This window comes from Dendrobates tinctorius, unplaced genomic scaffold (genome assembly GCF_039654945.1).
Source record: "Dendrobates tinctorius isolate UK_male_01 unplaced genomic scaffold, ASM3965494v1 ptg000104l, whole genome shotgun sequence".
Lineage (NCBI taxonomy): Eukaryota > Metazoa > Chordata > Amphibia > Anura > Dendrobatidae > Dendrobates > Dendrobates tinctorius.
Window position 1 is genome coordinate 19,776,533 of NW_027361772.1, and position 18,753 is coordinate 19,795,285.

Consider the following 18,753-nt stretch of genomic DNA (forward strand, 5'->3'; position numbering starts at 1 on the left):
AGAGATTGGTACGGAACGAAGGAGTAGAGAGAACAGAGAGGAGATGTGGGTTGGAAGAGGCCCGGTCCCCGAGGTTGTATGGACACTTATGGTTCTGCAGCAGACACCGGTGGAGTAGGAGGCTGTAAATGCACTGCTCCCATCTAAGACTTGGGGCACAACAGCAACTGTATAGAGAGCCGGGATTCAGGAGAAGGGAGTCACCAAAGCAGGCTGCAGCTGTCTGTCATACAAGTAAGGTTCTCGGGAACATCTGTCAGGAGGAACTCCAGTGTAACACGGTACTAGGAGATCTTCAAACTTTAAGGCGCTATAGAGGAGTCGTTCAGGAAGGTACATAGTGGCAGAGTGTTGGAGAGGAGAATTTCATCTTGCCTAGAGGTTGACTGGGTCCCTCACCCGGAGGACACGGTACAGAAGCGGGCACTACAGACTGTGAGTAAAGCTTTGGAACTACATGCCCTGGTGTCCTCCATTCCTTTCTGCGTCTGCCATCCTGGCACTGCTACATCCCCTGCGCCGGACACTACACCATCTAAGTGTCACTTCATCTACACTGCCCTGGGGCTACAGCTTCACCTGTGGGGAGCTATACCATCTAGGCTGCAACACATCATCAGCCCCAGAGGATCTGCATGCAGCGTCGGCCTAACATCTCACTTGCCAAACACCACAGGTGGCGTCATGAACTATACTATTCCATTTAAACTATATTACAGACTACCATTGATTTGTGCGCCCAGGGCCACGTACCGGGTCACCGCTGCTGTGACATATCCCCCTGACACCGGCCCGGTACCGAGTACCCCACAGCCCTGGGTGAAGGGCGACCCATATCCATGAAATGTGACATTGGATGCCAAGCAATACCTTTGAAAGAAATATGATGTAGATTACTAAGCCTAACAATATGGCTCGGCCATGCCTGGCTACAACCCTTTCAGCTAAACTTGGACCACTTTTTTAAAAAGTTGAAGGAGTTGGTTGGAACTTGAGTAAAAATGCAAAAGTGGACAAAAGTTTTGCACAACCATGCATTGCACAAAAAAGTTTTAGAACAGGATTCTCTTGAAATCTGTTTGACGAATTGGGGTCATAAGTGTTTATGTTTATTGTATAGGTTTATAGCGATACCTAATTTATGTAGTATTATCTATGTTTTATTACTTCTATGCAATAAATATATATTTAAATTTCATTAATTTTATGCAAAAAACATTTATATTGTGAGAGCTAAAACTTTTATAATTATAGCATATTTTGTGAGTGACTAGCTGTATTCTTCATTGGTATTACATTGCTGTACACCCAACTTTTTGATCACTTTTCTTTGGCAGGTAAAAAGGAAAAAAAACAAACAGTAATTCTAATTTGTATTTTTTTCTACTCACCATTCGTATAATTGACATTTTATCTTTATTTATTTTATTATTCGAAACCGATATGGATGACGCCGAATGTCTACATGTTTTTTTTTTAGGCTTTAGTACTTTTGAACACAAGAAAAACACTTTTGAAATTGTTTTCTTCTTGGGCATAATATTCTGAGACACCATAACTTTTTATTATTTTTCACACAGACAGAGCAGTGTGATTTTGTGATAGGGGGTTTATACATTGACCTTATTATACCTTCCATACGCGAATCGTCTGTCTTTATGGTGGTCTCCAAAAGTGTCCCAAAGCCTCAATGACACACTGACATCATCCACGACATCTCGGGAGCGCTCTAGCACCTACAGCACGGAGGAAGAGAAAGAGGGTAAGGATCTCAGGAGAACGTTCTATAAGTCCCTGATTGCTCCCCTCATAATAGGGAAAGGTATTCATGTATGTTCTATAGTTAACTATGCACATAAATTTCAAGGCTCACTTCACCTTCTGGGATCAGTGACCATGCTATAGGAAAAAAATGGTAAAACCTTCTAGAACGGTCTCCATGAAGATATTAGCCTGGTTTTCTGTATTTAAAGGGGTTGTACACCTTTCGGCACATTTTTATTACTTAAAGGGGTTGTCCAGGCTTGAGGTTCAAGTCTGCAGTTACTGTATGCGACCTCATTGTGCGCGCTGAGAGGATTCTCCGAGAGCGAACAGGCGTGTGAAAGCAAGTATTGGTATACATGCAGTCACGTACCAACTAGAAGTGTGCGGGCTCACTCTATACAAGTGTATTGAGCGAGGCCAGACATGTCTAGTTGGAATGTGGCCAGAAGTATACAAATCGAATACTTGTGGTTACATGTCCGACCGTTCCAGGAGAACAGTGTGCACTATGAGGATTCACATACAGTAGATTGACTGCAGACTTAAACGCCAAGCCTGGACAACTCCTTAAAATGTCTAAAAATAATTTTTGCAATTGGGTTTCATTAAAAATGTAATAAACCGCTTGCCCTCAATAGCCCCTGTGTTGCACTGTATATAACTGGCTGCAGAATGAGATAACTGAGAATCCATCAGTGAGCTCTTTCTGACAATCAAATACTTTTATCTGCCTCTTTTTGAGCTTCTCTCAGCTGTTTTATGATAACAGACCACATCAAAGTTGAATGTGCAAGGATACAACGAGCAAAAGCAAAACGGTGCAAAAATTTTAATTAAATCAACTTTCAAAAATTGCTTTTTTTTAGCATCAAATACATGCATTTAAGTGTAAAAGAAAAAGTGACCTCCTTTAAAGCCACTAACCCCCTTATACCAGGACTCCCCCCAGTACTGAATACTTACCTCTTGGCACACACGATACTGATCTATGGCCCAGACAGTTGGCACATGTGTGGCAAGAAGCTGGTATTGTGTCAGGGTGGCGTTACATGCCCGAGCACAGATCAGACGAGTCTTCCCGACGGCGTTGTCTCCGACCACCACACATTTTATCGTCTCAACATTGGGACGCTCATAATCCATATCAGTGTCCAGCAGCTGGGATCTGTACAGTGGCGGAAAGACAAAATGAGGTTTATATGGGATCCGTACTATCATCCAATAACGTGGCGCAGACTGCAAAGTAAATGCCACATTCAGCCGACCATTTACACACATCGTCGTATCAAATGAAATTGGGCATATTTGATTGTTTTTGTGAGGTAGAAAAACATACTGTTATCTAATGTGTATGGGGTCTTTACTGCCAGGTTTCCCCACAGATTACAGCTGATCGCTGGGGACCCATTAGGGGTATGCTTTGTGATCAAAATATCGTCATGTAGGGATTGTCCAAAGTGGAGAAACCCTTTAAAATGAGTTCTGCTGCCTATTTATTACCATCGCACCAGGGATGGACCCGGAACTTGTTGCCCTCTGACCATTTCCCAGTTTCGACAGTTACGTTCCAAACATGATGTCCGGACCGCCGCAAGTCCCTGATCCGAACTCCATCCCATCATATATTAATATAAGACTGTTGAGTTCGGACCAGGGAACCCGCGACCAGTCTGGATCTATCTATCCGTACTCGGCTATGTTCACACGTTGCTTCTTTGCTGGTTTTTTTTTTTTACCTGTAGCCAAAACCTGATCACTTGGCAGTGAAAAAGCTGCAGGCAAAAGGCAGGTTTTGCTGCTTTTCTTGCACCATTTTCTTCTGTGTTTTTTTTTTTTTTTTTTGCTTTGTTTTTCAGGATCCCAAAATTCAGCCTTGTTTCTACCATACCAGGTGTTAGGCCACCAACGCAAGAATTATTTGAAACCGTAAAATATTTTTTGGGGAAAAAAAGTGCAATGTGATCAAATTATTTAAGGGAAAAAGTTTTTTTTTATGTTTGAAATATAGTGACTATTCTGAACCAAAAAAGTTCATATGAGTTCATGAAAAAAATACACACTTGCAAATGTAAAACTAGCAGGGGGAGACAGCTTTTAACTTACATACAAAACGCAGCAGAAATGCAACGTGTATTACAAGATCTCTGCTTGCAGCCAAGGAATGGCAAGGATCTAATGCGTCTCACTGATGCGACTGGTTCATAGCCAGTCGGTAACTTGCAATAATATAATGGATATTGATCGTCATCACGGCATAGTTCTGACATGCTCAGCATGCTGATTTATTATTCAGCTGCCAAGAGATAATCCAACAAGGATTTTGTTATGTTTCTTACAACAAAATGGCCACTGATTCCTAAATAAGGACATTAAGTGACCTGTATTACTCGTACAGGCCGGGCCACACAATGTACAGCCCATAAAGCAACGCAACCTGGCACAAGACATTTCTTTTAGGCCATGATGCAAGCTAGTTTTAACATATGTGTTATGACCACAAGTCCAGCCTGACTGCGAGTCTACCAGCCACCTCATAGATCTCTTGCAGCCATAAAAGATGGGTAATACTGGCCTCAAAGGAGCATTGCATGGCCTATAAGTCTCCTTAAACTGGCATGTCACAACGTTACCCCTTAGATCCCAATCAGAGGTCTCTCATACAGCCAAATCAGATCTCATGCTTTGAACTGAGGAGGGGCAACAATCCGAAACACCATGTCTACAAACTGAGATTCTGGTTAGGCTTTTATCCAAAGTCATGTGGAAAGGCTCGTTAAAGGGTCGATATTGACTTTTAGGATTGCTACTTCCAGTAGGTGGCACTAGAGTTCAAGTCCTCTTCCCCTTTGAAGAGGCAATTTGCAAAATGGTCTAAGACACATCTAAGTTCACGGTCTGTGTATAGACTATGACTTCCAGATAGGTTGTGGGTCTCCTGATCCAAATGAAAAGCCTTCATAAGCATATATAAGGCTGTTGAGCTCGGGTCAAGAAACCCATGACTGGTCCGGCCTTAGGCTGAGTCTGTTCCTTGTTGACAAGCTTCCCCAATATATTATTATGATGTAAGGTACAAACAGTATATACACATTACCCATAGGGGACCACTGTAAAAAAACAAAAACAAGTATGAAAACAAAAACCTATACCAACCTATACCTAGGAATATGTTGAATGTGCACGCTGTATACTACCATTCACACAAGCAGATCTGATGTTCCAGTGATATCCGGACAACCTGCGCTTGTCTAGATGATACAAACTACAAGTCTCAGAATGCGACACACTCACCTATATATCTATAATGACATGATAAAATAAAAAATAAATATACAGATGTAGCAGAGCTGCGTATATTACATATAGCTGGGCCGCGTTGTCACATGGCACGACTTGAGAGAGTAGCACTTCTCACTTCCGCTAGATCTCGTGCATGGCTGGCATATATATCGTGCACCTGTCCTAATATTACAATAAGTCAGAGGGCAGAATACCTGGCAATACCTTGCAAAAGCCAGTGGATGCCACTTTAGTAACACGTTCCCCTTGTTCATGCAGAAGCGAGAGGAGATGGATAGCCCCTTCTATTATAGGGGTGCAGAGATTGCGCCACATCCAGAAACCTGCATTGATCTCCCTATATTAGGAGACCATTGCTATAAGGCACAAATAATAGGGGAAGTCTTTTGTAGACTCTGCATTGGTTCCCTGAATATAACAATGCTTTACATATGATTGCAGGTTAAACTGGGTAAGGAAGGAGCAATAATGCAGCCCATTGCCGTACCCTGACCATTTCAGCCTCCGTTCTGTACGGCGAGTATACTGTATATGAATTATACCATTAATAATAATAATAATAATCTTTATTTTTATATAGCGCTAACATTGATCGGATAAAAAAATCGCATAACTTCCTGCTCAGCATTTCTAAGAATGAAAACTATTGGAGCAGCCGAGAAATCCAGGTCATAGTACGCTGCAGAATACGGCGTCTCTAGGGTTCTGCGCCTGGTTAAAAAATAATAACTTTCTCTCGCCTTTCAGATTATGCCGAGAATCAGGTCACATTCTTACGACTCAGGATCAAAGTTTGGGAGCGAAAGAAACCATAGCTGGAAAATCACAGGACGGAGAGGGATGGGGGGCACATACTATTGTAATATCACATAAACAGACCCCCCCTCCCAATCATAGCATGCAATATAAATCACAAGACCCCATAATAATAAGCCGTCATCCACCGACATCACACACACAGCTGATACTACACCCAGTGCTTGTCCCATACATGGCAGCCATGTTGTCACCCGCGCATCCTCTCTGCAGTCCGGAAATCGTCAGGCCACGGCTATGGGTATATGTGCCTATCTATAACTACACGTGTGTATCGCTGGTATGTGCATATATCCATGCCATGCCTGCACAGGGCACACACGTCCGAGCTGCAATGTGCGTGTGTATGCCTGATGGATTTTGCCCTTGCAGATCCGAGAACAGATTCTGTGCCTATGGGATGGCACTGTATACGCACGTCACGTTATCAGTGCCATGTTAGTGTGCATTATGTATCGGTGTGTGTGTGGTGTAGCCTGGATATCAATGCGGGTAGCTGTGTCTATGTATCCGTATACTGCAGCCCCATGTCATGATGTGAGTGTCTGTAGCTGTGATGGGCGCAGGTTGCGATTCCTCATTTCCAGCCAGGAGGTGTGCGTGCATATGTATGAGATGTGTTTCCAACCAAGGGGAGGAATTTCTATTTCCACTGGATAGGAAAGTCTTGAGTGCCATCTGCAGGCGCCGCGGCATTATAGACATCTCGGAAAAATCCAGATGCAGCTGCTGCAAATGATCAGGATGTTCTCTATTTAATCTGCTGACATCTATGGAAAAGAATTGGCGTGCAGAACACGGTGAACCGGAGCTGCGATCACATCTCCGAGTGTACACTATTGTATTTCGGAAGTATCGCTCATCCGTAGAGAAATCCGGATCTGGAATGTAGCTGCCGGCAGGGGGAAATGGCCACAGAGGGCATCCGGGAATTAGGATAACGTGCACACGTTAATTATTTGGCGCAGAAATTTCTGCACCATTTCTTGGCAGGAAAAATAGGCGCGGTTTTTTTTTATATATGTGGTTTTTGGTGCAGATTTTTCCCCACTTATCAGTAGTGAAATCCGTGGCAAAAACACTGAAACGTTTGACATGCTGCAGATTTAAATCTGCAAGGGAAAAAAAAGAAACATGTGCATGAGACTTCAAAATGTGACGAATCTGCATAGAAAAATATGACGAATCTGCAGAGAAAAAATGAGTCGAATCTGCATAGAAAAAATTAGATGAATCTGCAGAGAAAAAAATGGGACGAATCTGCAGAGAAAAAAATGAGACGAATCTGCAGAGAAAAAATTGGGATGAATCTGAAGAGAAAAAAAATGAGACGAATCTGCACAGAAAAATATGACAAATCTGCGCAGAAAAAAACGAGACAAATCTGCACAGAAGAAATGAGACGAATCTGCATAGAAAAAATTAGACGAATCTGCAGAGAAAAAAATGAGACGAATCTGCAGAGAAAAAAATGAGACAAATCTGCAGAGAAAATAATGAGACGAATCTGCAGAGAAAAAAATGAGACAAATCTGCAGAGAAAATAATGAGACGAAACTGCAGAGAAAAAAATGAGACGAATCTGCAGAGAAAAAAATGGGACAAATCTGCAGAGAAAAAAATGGGATGAATCTTCAGAGAAAAAAATGAGACGAATCTGCAGAGATAAATATGACAAATCTGCGCAGAAAAAAACGAGACGAATCTGCACAGGCCCCTAATGTGACACCTGAGTTGGAAACTAGTCCATCAGCCGAGTCAGTGATCTGTGGCCCCTGGCCGGGAGCCCTGAGGACCACCTCTGACCTGTCGGCATCCATGATTTTTATTTCGGTTAGCCAGTTTGGCATGACATCATCAGTGCTGCGTTACGTCATTCCAGGTTGGCTAATGAAAAGAGGAGCCACAGAAGTGGTCGGGTCAGAAGTGGTCCTCAGGGCTCCCATTCAGAGGCCACAGATTACTGAAGTCTAAACGCCCAGGCTATAGCCACGTTGTGGACACAACCGATGCCACAAAAAAATGCCCCCTATCACTTACAAATCCATCCTGTCCGTGATTTCCGGCTCCCACCTTGGATCGTCTGGATTCATTCCCAGGAGAAGATCTTTCTGCTGCTTCCCTCTCTTACCCAACACTACACTTTTGGATATAATTGTACGTTTGACACTTGGGTGTTTCCTAAATGATCCATTAACTCCATCCAGGTCATATAGGTTATGTAGATGACAGGAAAAAAAAGTAGCATAAAGATCCCTTGGCATAATAAAATAAAACTCTTAAAGGGATTGATCAGCGGTAGAACCAAATCTTTTTTTTTCTGAAACAGCGCCACTCTTGATTAGGCGGCATTTGGTACTGTACCAAGTGGAGCTGCTTTTAGTTGAGTGCAGTACCGCACGCAGCCTGTGTACAAGAGTGGCGCTATTTCTGCAAACCCTTTCATCCTTTAGTCAAAATAATAGAACAAAAAAATGTATAAATACTTTATAGTTTATCCTCTGGATTTGCAGTGGATTTTTGGAGCATTTTGCATATTTTTCCCATAGCTAAATCTCCAGAACAAACCTCTACTGTGTAATTAGGGGTCAATTTACCATGGAAAACAAGGACATTAGTATAAAACCTGGCAGTAATTCCCCCGGTTAATCCGTATTAAAGATTAGTGGCCTCTATTACGTCTAATTATGGCACATGCAGGCGTCCAAAAGAAACGAGCAGGTTAAATATTTATATCCCTGACCATGTGTGATGTTTTTTTTGGCCATATGAGAAGACTGGGGTTAGGGTTGTCAGATTTGCATATTCATAATATGCAAATATTAGCAGGCTGCGCATGCTGGGAGTAGTCGCATTTATAACACTAAGTTGCTTAGGAACGCACAGGCTTGGAAGGAGATGAGGAAATGGAGGCAGGGCTGGAGGAGAAGTCAGGAGACGTGACGTGGGACATTATATAACACCACGCACGGTTCACATAAGGTAACCAGGCAGCGTATTGTACCAGAACAAAGCAGCAGGAAAAATCTGACACTGCCTATAAAACATCGGCAGCGAATAAAAGTCATTACATCGTCCACCTTTAGGGATCTTTTTTTTTTCTTACTTAAATGCATGTATTTTTGACGAAAAATCATTTTTAGAATTGGGTTTCATTAAAAATTTTGCACCGTTTGCCTTCTACATCCTCTGTTACGTGCTGTCTGTTGCTGGCTGCAGAATGAGTCAACTGAGAATCTGTCAGCGAGCTGGCTACAACTGTCCAATGGGAGAGTTTGTACCTCTTATTAGCTGATTTATGACCATAGACCACATCAAAGATGAATGTGAAGGGAAACAAAGAGATCATAAAAAAAAAATGGTGCAAAATTTATAATAAAACCAAAGGGCAAAAAATGATACACAAAAGCGGACAACCCCTTTAATTACATCTAATTTCAAGGAATACTAGATGATGACCATAATGTCCTCAGTCGTGATCCAGCTTTCCCAACGCCTGGAATATCAGACAATGATATAAATGCCCATCACTTATACTATGACAACCCCTGCGGGAGCTGTAATTTTTACCGTTAACGGTTGTAATTTCTTAAAGGGGTGAACAGATTAGCTCGCATTGGGAAGAAAACCCGCTATAGGTAATGTACAGCCTTAAAGAACCTCAAAATCTCTTTAAGTGTTTCCCACCAATCCAGATTGGACTTCCGATGCAAAACACAATGTACACTACTCAAAAAAATAAAGGGAACACTAAAATCCCACATCCTAGATATCTCTGAATGAAATATTCCAGGTGCAAATCTTTATTCATTACATAGTGGAATGTGTTCAGAACAATAAAACATAAAAATGATCAATGTAAATCAAAATGAATATCCCATGGAGGTCTGGATTTGGAATGATACTCAAAATCAAAGTGGAAAATCAAATAACAGGCGGATCCAACTTCAGTGGAAATGCCTCATGACAAGGAAAAGATGCTCAGTAGTGTGGGTGGCCTCCACGTGCCTGTATGACCTCCATACAATGCCTGGGCATGGTCCTGATGAGGCGTCAGATGGTCTCCTGAGAGATTTCCTCCCAGACCTGGACTAAAGCTTCCGCCAACTCCTGGACAGTCTGTGGTTCAACGTGACGTTGGTGGATGGAGCGAGACATGATGTCCCATTTGTGCTCAAACGGATTCAGGTCTGGGGAACGGGCGGGCCAGTCCCTAGCTTCAATGCCTTCATCTTGCAGGAACTGCTGACACACTGCATCCACATGAGGTCTGGCATTGTCCTGCATTAGCAGGAACCCAGGGCCAACCGCACCAGCATATGGTCTCACAAGGGGTCTGAGGATCTCATCTCGGTACCTAATGGCAGTCAGGCTACCTCTGGCGAGCACATGGAGGGTTGTGCGGCCCTCCAAAGAAATGCCAACCCACACCATTACTGACCCACTGCCAAACCGGTCATGTTGAAGGACGTTGCAGGCAGCAGATCACTCTCCACGGCGTCTCCAGACTGTCACGTCTGTCACATGTGCTCAGTGTGAATCTGCTTTCATCTGTGAAGAGCACAGGGCGCCAGTGGCGAATTTGTCAATCCTGGTGTCCTGTAGCAAATGCCAAGCGTCCTGCACGGTGTTGGGCTGTGAGGGAAAACCCCCATTTGTGGACGTGGGGCACTCAGACCATCCTCGTGGAGTCGGTTTCTAACCGTTTGTGCAGACACATGCACATTTGTGGCCTGCTGGAGGTAATTTTGCAGGGCTCTGGCAGTGCTCCTCCTGTTCCCACTTGCATAAAGGCTGAGGTAGCGGTCCTGTTGCTGGGTTGTTGCCCTCCTACGGCCCCCTCCACGTCTCCTGGTGTACTGGCCTGTCTCCAGGTAGCGCCTCCAGCCTCTGGACACTACGCTGACAGACACAGCAAACCTTGCCACAGCTCGCATTGGTGTGCCATCCTGGATGAGCTGCACTACCTGAGCCACTTGTGTGGGTTGTAGAGTCCGCCTCATGCTACCACGAGTGTGAAAGCATAACCAGCATTCAAAAGTGACCAAAACATCAGCCAGAAAGCATTGGTACTGAGATGTGGTCTGTGGTCCCCACCTGCAGAACCACTCCTCTATTTTTGCCCATTAGGACTAATTCAGACAGCCGATTTTCATGTATGAGTGCTATCCCTATTTTTCACCTGTGATATTCTATGTGTGAATTCACATGTCCGATTTTCTTCCTAGGACCGATTGGTCTGCGGAAAATATCGGGGATGAGTCCAATTTTGATCAGAGGGTCGGATCTAATTGGGCCAATGGGTCCGTGAAAAAAAAAAAAAAAATCGTACCACACTCGGACATTTGCCTGTCACATAGGAGAAAGTGGAGACAATTTTTTTGAAATTTCCCCAGTCTAAGTGCCCCAGGCTGAAATAACTCATTATTACAATATGTAATGGGAATATTTCATAAACTGGTAAATATAGACATCTTAAGACCCCCATACACATTAGACTAATGTTGGCTGAACCTGTCGATATTGATGGCTTCAGCCGACGGTCTAATGTGTATGGGAGCACCGGTCGACTGATAGTCGGGAGAGATTTCAATCGGACATGTCTGATTTCAGACTGGTGATCTCCAGGAGATAAGCCGACGGCTGACGAGTCAGTCGGTGGTCTTCTCATAGAGAACATAGGAGCGCTCAGCCAAATGAGCGTCCTGTGTATGGGAGAGTCAGCTGAGATGGCTTTCAGCCAAACGATTGACCCAAGCATTGGTCAGCAGACAGCCACCTGATGTGTATGGCCTGCTTTAGAGGGGAGGTCTATTCCTCAGGACCCCCCATGAATCATCCTGGAGAATATTGTCTGCAAAAATGTATGGTGTACGGGTCGAAGTGACTTCCACACAATGCAAGAACACACGGTTTCCCAGCAGACGTTCCCTATCACTCTGCCTCCGTGGGTTGTCTTCTTCTCATAGCGCATCCTGGTGCCATCTCTCCCCAGGTAAGTGATGTTCACGAACCCGGCCGTTCACAGGGTGTAAGATGCGATTAATCAGACCAGACACCTTCTAATGCTCCATGGTCCTGTTCTGATGCTCATGTGCCCATAGTAGACACTTTCGGTGGTGGTCAGGGGTCAGCATGGGCTCTCTGACCGGTCTGAGACTGTCCTGACACCTTCTGTGAGGTCAGACGGCCTGCCTTCACTACCCACATGCATCACTTGGCGTTCATGACCCTGCCCTCGGTTCACCTACTGTCTTTTCTTGTAACACTTTTGCTCTGTACATACCGGGAACACCCTAAAGCACTGAACATCCCCAAGTACAGATCACTACATCTGGCATTTTGCACTTTCACCACTTCCATTGACATCACGCATTTATTAAACCTGTTCCTCCTTGTTTTTGCACCTAGGCTTCTTCTCCAGTTACGTATGTGTAATGGTACGAGATGTGAGCTCCGCACATGCCCTTATCTTGCTCCATCCAGAATATGCCGGTCCTGTCTTGTGTCACATAGAAAAGGGACAAAGAGATGCTGAGAACAGAAAAACATCCTGAGGAACCGAGGCCGTGACGTTTCTAAGTAATGACCATCAATCAGGACACGGAGATCCCTGTATACAAAGCGACATAAAGTGGGTGCTCATAGAAAGTTCATTCCACACTTGCAGCAATGATATCGTTCCCCTCAAGTATGCGGACCCTAAAAGCAAGGAGGCCACCGATACCTTACAAAAGTAATATCGGCATTCCCAACTGTTTGATGTATTTCCAGTGAGGGATTTTCTTGAGGGTCATAATGGAGATGATCCATGGATTGTACCCTGTCCTCATCACATTTAGGCTAGGGTCACACGACCGCATGTTCTCCATCCAAGAAAAATGGTCCGATTATGCTAATCAGACTAGGATCCGGCATTGCATCAGTCCTTGAAAATCAGACCGTCCTTGGATGATTTTTTCAAGGACACCTAGAGTTGAGTGGTATCCGGTGTTTTCACAAATTGCACTCGCACCGAAACTGCGGTCATCTGCACGAGACCTTAGAGTTAATAAGTACTGAGAATCACGTTGTTCTAGTCCGGGGTTCCAGCCCTCCATGGCATTCGGTTTTAACTTCTGCGCCTTGCTTCCTGGGCACCTCTGGCCATGATGGCATGATGGTGCCTCGCCGCCATGAGTCCTGCCACTGTGACATCTTGACATAGTAATCACCAGCGTTGCCCCAGGATGATAATGACGAGGCGCAGAAGTGAAAAGTGATTACCAGACTGGACGGCGGATCAGGGCAGCACAAATCGAATTGTTATTCGGATGTCTTACAAGTATGGACCGTGATGGTCAGACTGGCTGCGGGTCTCCTGACCTGAACTTGGCAGTCTCATTTGAAGATGTTAAGTTCAGGTCAGGAGACCTGCAGCCGGTCCAAACATCGTGCTCCATACTTACAAGGACATGTGAAGGAGGCCTTAGAAAGTACGGGTCCCATGTATCACTCTTACCCATAAATCTACATGAATTTGATATTGAAAAATTTAAAATCTCCAAATTCCTACTGCTATGCCGAGTCTAACTCAACATTAAAATTGAGGAAAAATCTTTTATGTTCTCCGTCCTTAAACCCGTAATGCAGCGACTTTTATTTTCCTTCCTTCCCTAGAGTCCAATAATCTGGAGCCCAAGTGCATCATGGCCGTCCGCTGCGTGCCTCATACCTCACTCAGTGTTTTGCAAGTTCACTGTGACTGACAGGTTGGATATTACAGCAGATGACCAGATGACAGCACAGCGGATTCCACTATGTGCAGACGACCGTTTCATTTTTACACTGTTTTCTCTGTATCGTCTGATCCTATCAGCAGCAGAAGTAGCTCAGTGACATTCTGTTACCTGCTGAACTCACAACCTGTTCTGACCGCCTGTCAATAATGGCCGTCTATTCCCTCCGGGAGGCTCCACTGCAAGGTCACTATGAGCTACTTGCACAAAGAGTTATTATATATGAGTGGTGCGATTTACAAAACACCATCATGTGCCCACGAAACTCATCAGTAGCCATCACTCAACCCCATACATTTTGCATCGGCCAGTATAAGGGTTTTTTTAAATGAGCGCCGCTTTGAGTAGGGGGTTGGACCAGATGGCCCAGGAGGTCCCTTCCAACTCTACGATTCTATGATTCTATGACTATTTACATAGCCAATCACTAAGCATTATGGGCAGAAATCTGTTAGTGTAAATGGAACTTCATCCTACGTAAAAAGTTGAGTCCTTTTGTAAATAGATTACACTAATTATCTTGTACTGTTCCTGAGATCCATCTTATAATATGAGCCAGGGCTGCATTCATAATTCTGCAGCTTTTGCATTCTCACATTATGATGTAAAAAACGAACTATAATGTAGGAGCTCAGCTAAACTGCTAAAGGCGAGTCTGACAACAAATGTCGTTTGCAGAATTCTAAATGCAGCTCTGAAGTATAACACAAACTACAACTCAGAATTGGTGCCGTATAAGTAATGTAATGGATGAACAAAATTACTCTGCGTATTCTATATAAAAAATAGATGAAGTATTCCGACCAGTGCCGTTTATCACTCATGTACTTCTTGATAGGTGGTGATACACTAGATCGGTCCGTGTCCGACATACTGATCCTCTCCTATTCACAAGACCACTGCTAGGAGGAGTTTGAAGACAGCTCTGGATGCCAATCCTCTTAAAGCCTATGACACTGATTATAAAAGCCGAGAGGACCGTTCTATCACCAGATTTCAGAATATAAACTTTATAAATTCTTAAAGGAGTGGTAGGGGGTAAGTACTGCTGCTTTTGTTCTTTTTTGTGCAAGGATGTGCCCTAATAAAGAATAAAACCTGAAAAGCCCTCTAGATAGATTTCTTGGACCCAATGAGACCGGTGTGCTTACTTTTAAAATGCATGTCAGAATGGCTGTATAATCCTGCTATTAACATGAGTCCCAGCTAAAGAATGAGAGAACTCATGGTACCAAGTGTAATTAGTCTCTGTCCATCCAGGCTGACTGACAGTTGCAGCTTGTACTGAGCAGTGTGAGATTTGAGCAGTAGCAGGTAGGAGGGACACTGAGGAGCGGTCAATTCGGTTAGGTGGGCGCAGAGTCGGCTGAGAGGAAAGACACTTGGGAGCTGTTAATCTGGCTAGGTGGGCAGAGATTTAGCAGAGAAGAAGGACACAGAGGAGCTGTCAGTCAGACTAGGTGGGCAGAGATTCAGCAGAGAGGAGGGACGATCAGGAGTTGCCAATCTGGCTAGGTGGGCAGAGATCATTCAACACAGAGTTGTGAATCCAGCTAGGTGGACAGAGATTCAGTAGAGATGAGGACACAGAGGAGCTGTCAATCAGGCTAGGTGGGTGACATGGAGTTTAAGCTTTCAAAAATAATTATACAGCCATTTTGCTATGGATTATCAAAGTAAGTATACCAGCCTCATCAGGTTTAAGAGATCTACTTAATATTACAAGCAGTTTTACAATTAAATCTTGTGATTGATCTGCTTTAATATTCAGGGTCTAAGGTGACGCCTGCAGCTTGTGAAGAACTCATGAGTAATCATTTTCCATATGGGAAAGAAACTAGTAATCTCTCTTACCTACAGAAGAAAAAACAAAGTACTGAGCTGCTTAACCTTACAGACAGCATGTCAGGGAGGGATGACTTATTACTTCTGTCGATCATCGACATCTTACAAGACTGACCTGAGAATCTGGTCAATTAAATACCTGTCAGGGAGACGTCTGTGGATATTTCCAGCCATGGCCTTTACCTTTACTATAAGAGCTTTGACGTCAAGGATGTCCATGCTCACTGAAGGCATCTGTCGTGTGTCTGATTGATTCCTCTTAGGCCAGGGTCGCATAACCGTATGTTCTCCAGCCGCCCGTCAAAACGAAGCATAGCGCTTGCATGATTTTTACGGTCATGTGCCCGAGCCCTCAGGACTAGTCAAGATGTCTTTTTCCCATTATTGCCTAGACGGGGCACACACTGTAGAAATGTTTTCCACAAACTGAAATCTCTGGCATTGTAAGAGGTGACATTTGTGTTACGCTTAGATTATGATGTGACAGATACTTGTATTCACACATTCCTAACATACCCTGAAGAGAATGGCATGTCTGAGATTGCTGCCCCTCATTACTGTGCTCTACGTCCGATACCTATCACTGATCAATAATCCAGCAGCTGGGCCAAATTCACGCTGTCCGTCCACCATATTGCGCACTGCACACTGTCAGGATTCTTTAGTGCAGGCAGGTGGGTTACTGCAAGGATGTGCATACATGCAGTCACATGCCAACTAGACGTGTCTGGCCTCGCTCAATTGCAAGGTCGGACACGTCTAGTTGGAATGTGACTGGAAGTATGCAAATCACATACCTGCGGTCTTGCACCCACCTGCTCCTGGAAAATCCTCACAACAGGCAGTGCCTGTGATGTGAGGATCCGCTTGTCTGCAGTGACTGCAGACTTGTAGCCTAAGACCAGGCAACTCATTTAAAAAGGACAGGGTAATTTTGCCATTTTTCGCACTTTTCCTCTCTTTATTTTCAAGAACCATAATGAGTTGTACTATTGAATGACGCCTTTTATTTACCTTATAATTTACTGAAAAGTGGGAAAAAATTCCAAGGGAGGCGAAATTGCGGAAAAAAACAACAACAACAACACAATTCCCCAATTGTTTTTTTTGGAGTTGTGCAATAAAAATGATAAAATATGTTTCTCCAAGTCAGTACAATTATGGCGATACAAAACTTGCATATTTTGTTTTTGAGGAAAAAAAAATGTAAAAAATGCGTTAAAAAAATTGCTTATGTCGCCTTGTTACATAACCCTAACGTAAATGTTTTCAACAAATACAATGAGATTGTATTGTTTTCAATCTTTAGGAGGACACCAACCCTTCGCCTCCAGGCTTCTTGCATAATGATTGATAGTTTGGAGCAGCCACATGGTTGCGCTGCTAGTGTGAACTGCGCACTCTCCCTGCAGCATCAGAAGAGCGCAGGGACACCGAGCACGTAAATTTGAAATTTAATTTTGGGACTGTTTACACCCATCATCCGACACCTGCTGTCGCTAATAACAGTGACAGTAGGTGCGGATGATCAGGGTATTCCACATCTCCCACCTGCTGTCGTTCGTAATTTAATGTAGCGCTCATCATTCTCCTCTGCTTGCTGGCAGAGCAGGGGAGAATGAAGACAACCGACTCCAGCACCAGCCGCCACGGAACAGCGCTTACAGTAGCTTCTTCTCCGGCGGCTGTCCGTGTAGTACTGATGCGGCACACGGTTGCCACACGTAGTACACACACGGACATCTCCGGTACCGGAAAAATACGGATGTATGAAAGAGGCCTAAGGTATTTTTTTTTGATGATCATCTTTTGCACAGATCCACATAATTTAGTGCCACGGATTTCTGTGGATTTTCTGTTCAAATTTCCCAAATCTGTTAGTCACGGACGTATCCACAGATGCTTCCAGTTCTGGCTGCCATAGGTGGTTCCAGAGCTAATCTGGCCGTACATTGTATGGAGCGGTGCTGTATACTTTCCTGTATGTATAGGATCTGGTTAATAGGGCAGATTTATGTCTACACACTTCCAGCAGATCCTGTAATTAAGATGTCAGGATTATCCTCTTTGTCCATCCTCTTTTCTCATCATTGCTAATACGCTCATACTATTACAAATGGCAGCAGCATTAATAATGACACTTCTCAGCTGTCACTTTCCAGAACGACAGACTCCAGTTATCACATCATATTTCTTCTCCTAATGACCCACTTCCCTATGTAATCTCACGTACCTAGATGAAGGTTTCTGCTGCAGCTGGGCGTCATTTGTGATTTACAAAAAAGCTGTGATATTAAATTTTCATTTAATTATGATGGAAAAATTTGCGAGGACCGTGGTTGGATTTTTTTTGTGATTTTTGCAACGTTGCGCCAAACTAGAAAACATTGAAGTTCCCCATAAGTTAAAATAATACGGCGCTACATTTTGAGTCAATATTTCAAGTATACGGGAAAAATAGCTCCCAACATACACCTCCGATGGAAGCGACATACCTGAGTGTGCAGTTATGCTGGGATACGTCGCCCATGGGCTTTAATTGTAAAACTAAACCTCTTTCCTCACTGTATAGGCACCAAGAAGACCTGGACAAAGTCCAATGAAGCAGTCCAACACACTTATCAATATGAAAAGCAGATAAAACTGCATCAAAAATATTTTGAGCTGAATCCACATCATACAGAATCCTTTTTCTGTCCAATATTGGTGTGAACCATCTGATAATGTTGCTCTTTGTCGTGCTGCGACCGGTAGGTCCTCAAGAGATCCTCACCAACACTATCATCATGAGTTTTCTTTAAAGAAAGAATAACCAGACATAGAGCAGTTTACTTCTGATCAGGATCTTTATTATACTCACAAAAGAGTTTAAAACACCTAAAAAAAAAAAATCACACATGTCACATTCAAACTTCTACTCGACCTTGGGTTTCACCTATCACCTTCAGGGGTAAGCCAACAAGTAAAACCATGAAGAAGCCAACAGGTGAAACCCATGTGTGATTTTTTTTTTTAATGTGTTTTATACAATTTCACTTTTGTGAGTATAATAAAAACTCTAATCGGAAGTGAACTGTCCGGCACTGCCGCTCTTTCTTCAATAATTCTTTAGATGAAACTCATGACAGTAGAATTGGTGGAGATCTCTTGTATAATAATTGGTCTCAGCAGGATGAAAAAGAGGATCATCAGATTGGACAAACAGATACTAGAAGGAAGAGGAATCTGGCTGCTGAGTATTATGCTC

At 43.6% G+C, this 18,753-nt stretch overlaps 1 protein-coding gene across 2 annotated transcripts in view; it reads right to left on the reverse strand.

The window, feature by feature from the left end:
• Positions 1–18,753, reverse strand: part of RHOBTB2 (Rho related BTB domain containing 2) — a 50,404-nt gene that overhangs the window by 24,643 nt on the left and 7,008 nt on the right. The window contains exons 1-3 of one of the 2 annotated variants that reach the window (XM_073588901.1): positions 6,059–6,514; positions 2,731–2,932; positions 1,633–1,736 (exon numbers count right to left, since the gene is read on the reverse strand). In XM_073588901.1, the coding sequence (XP_073445002.1) occupies positions 1,633–1,736; positions 2,731–2,932; positions 6,059–6,069 (317 nt within the window). In that variant the 5' untranslated portion in view covers positions 6,070–6,514. Of the gene's footprint in view, positions 1–1,632; positions 1,737–2,730; positions 2,933–6,058; positions 6,515–18,753 lie in introns of those variants that run through there. The other variant, XM_073588900.1, reaches the window with a different exon arrangement.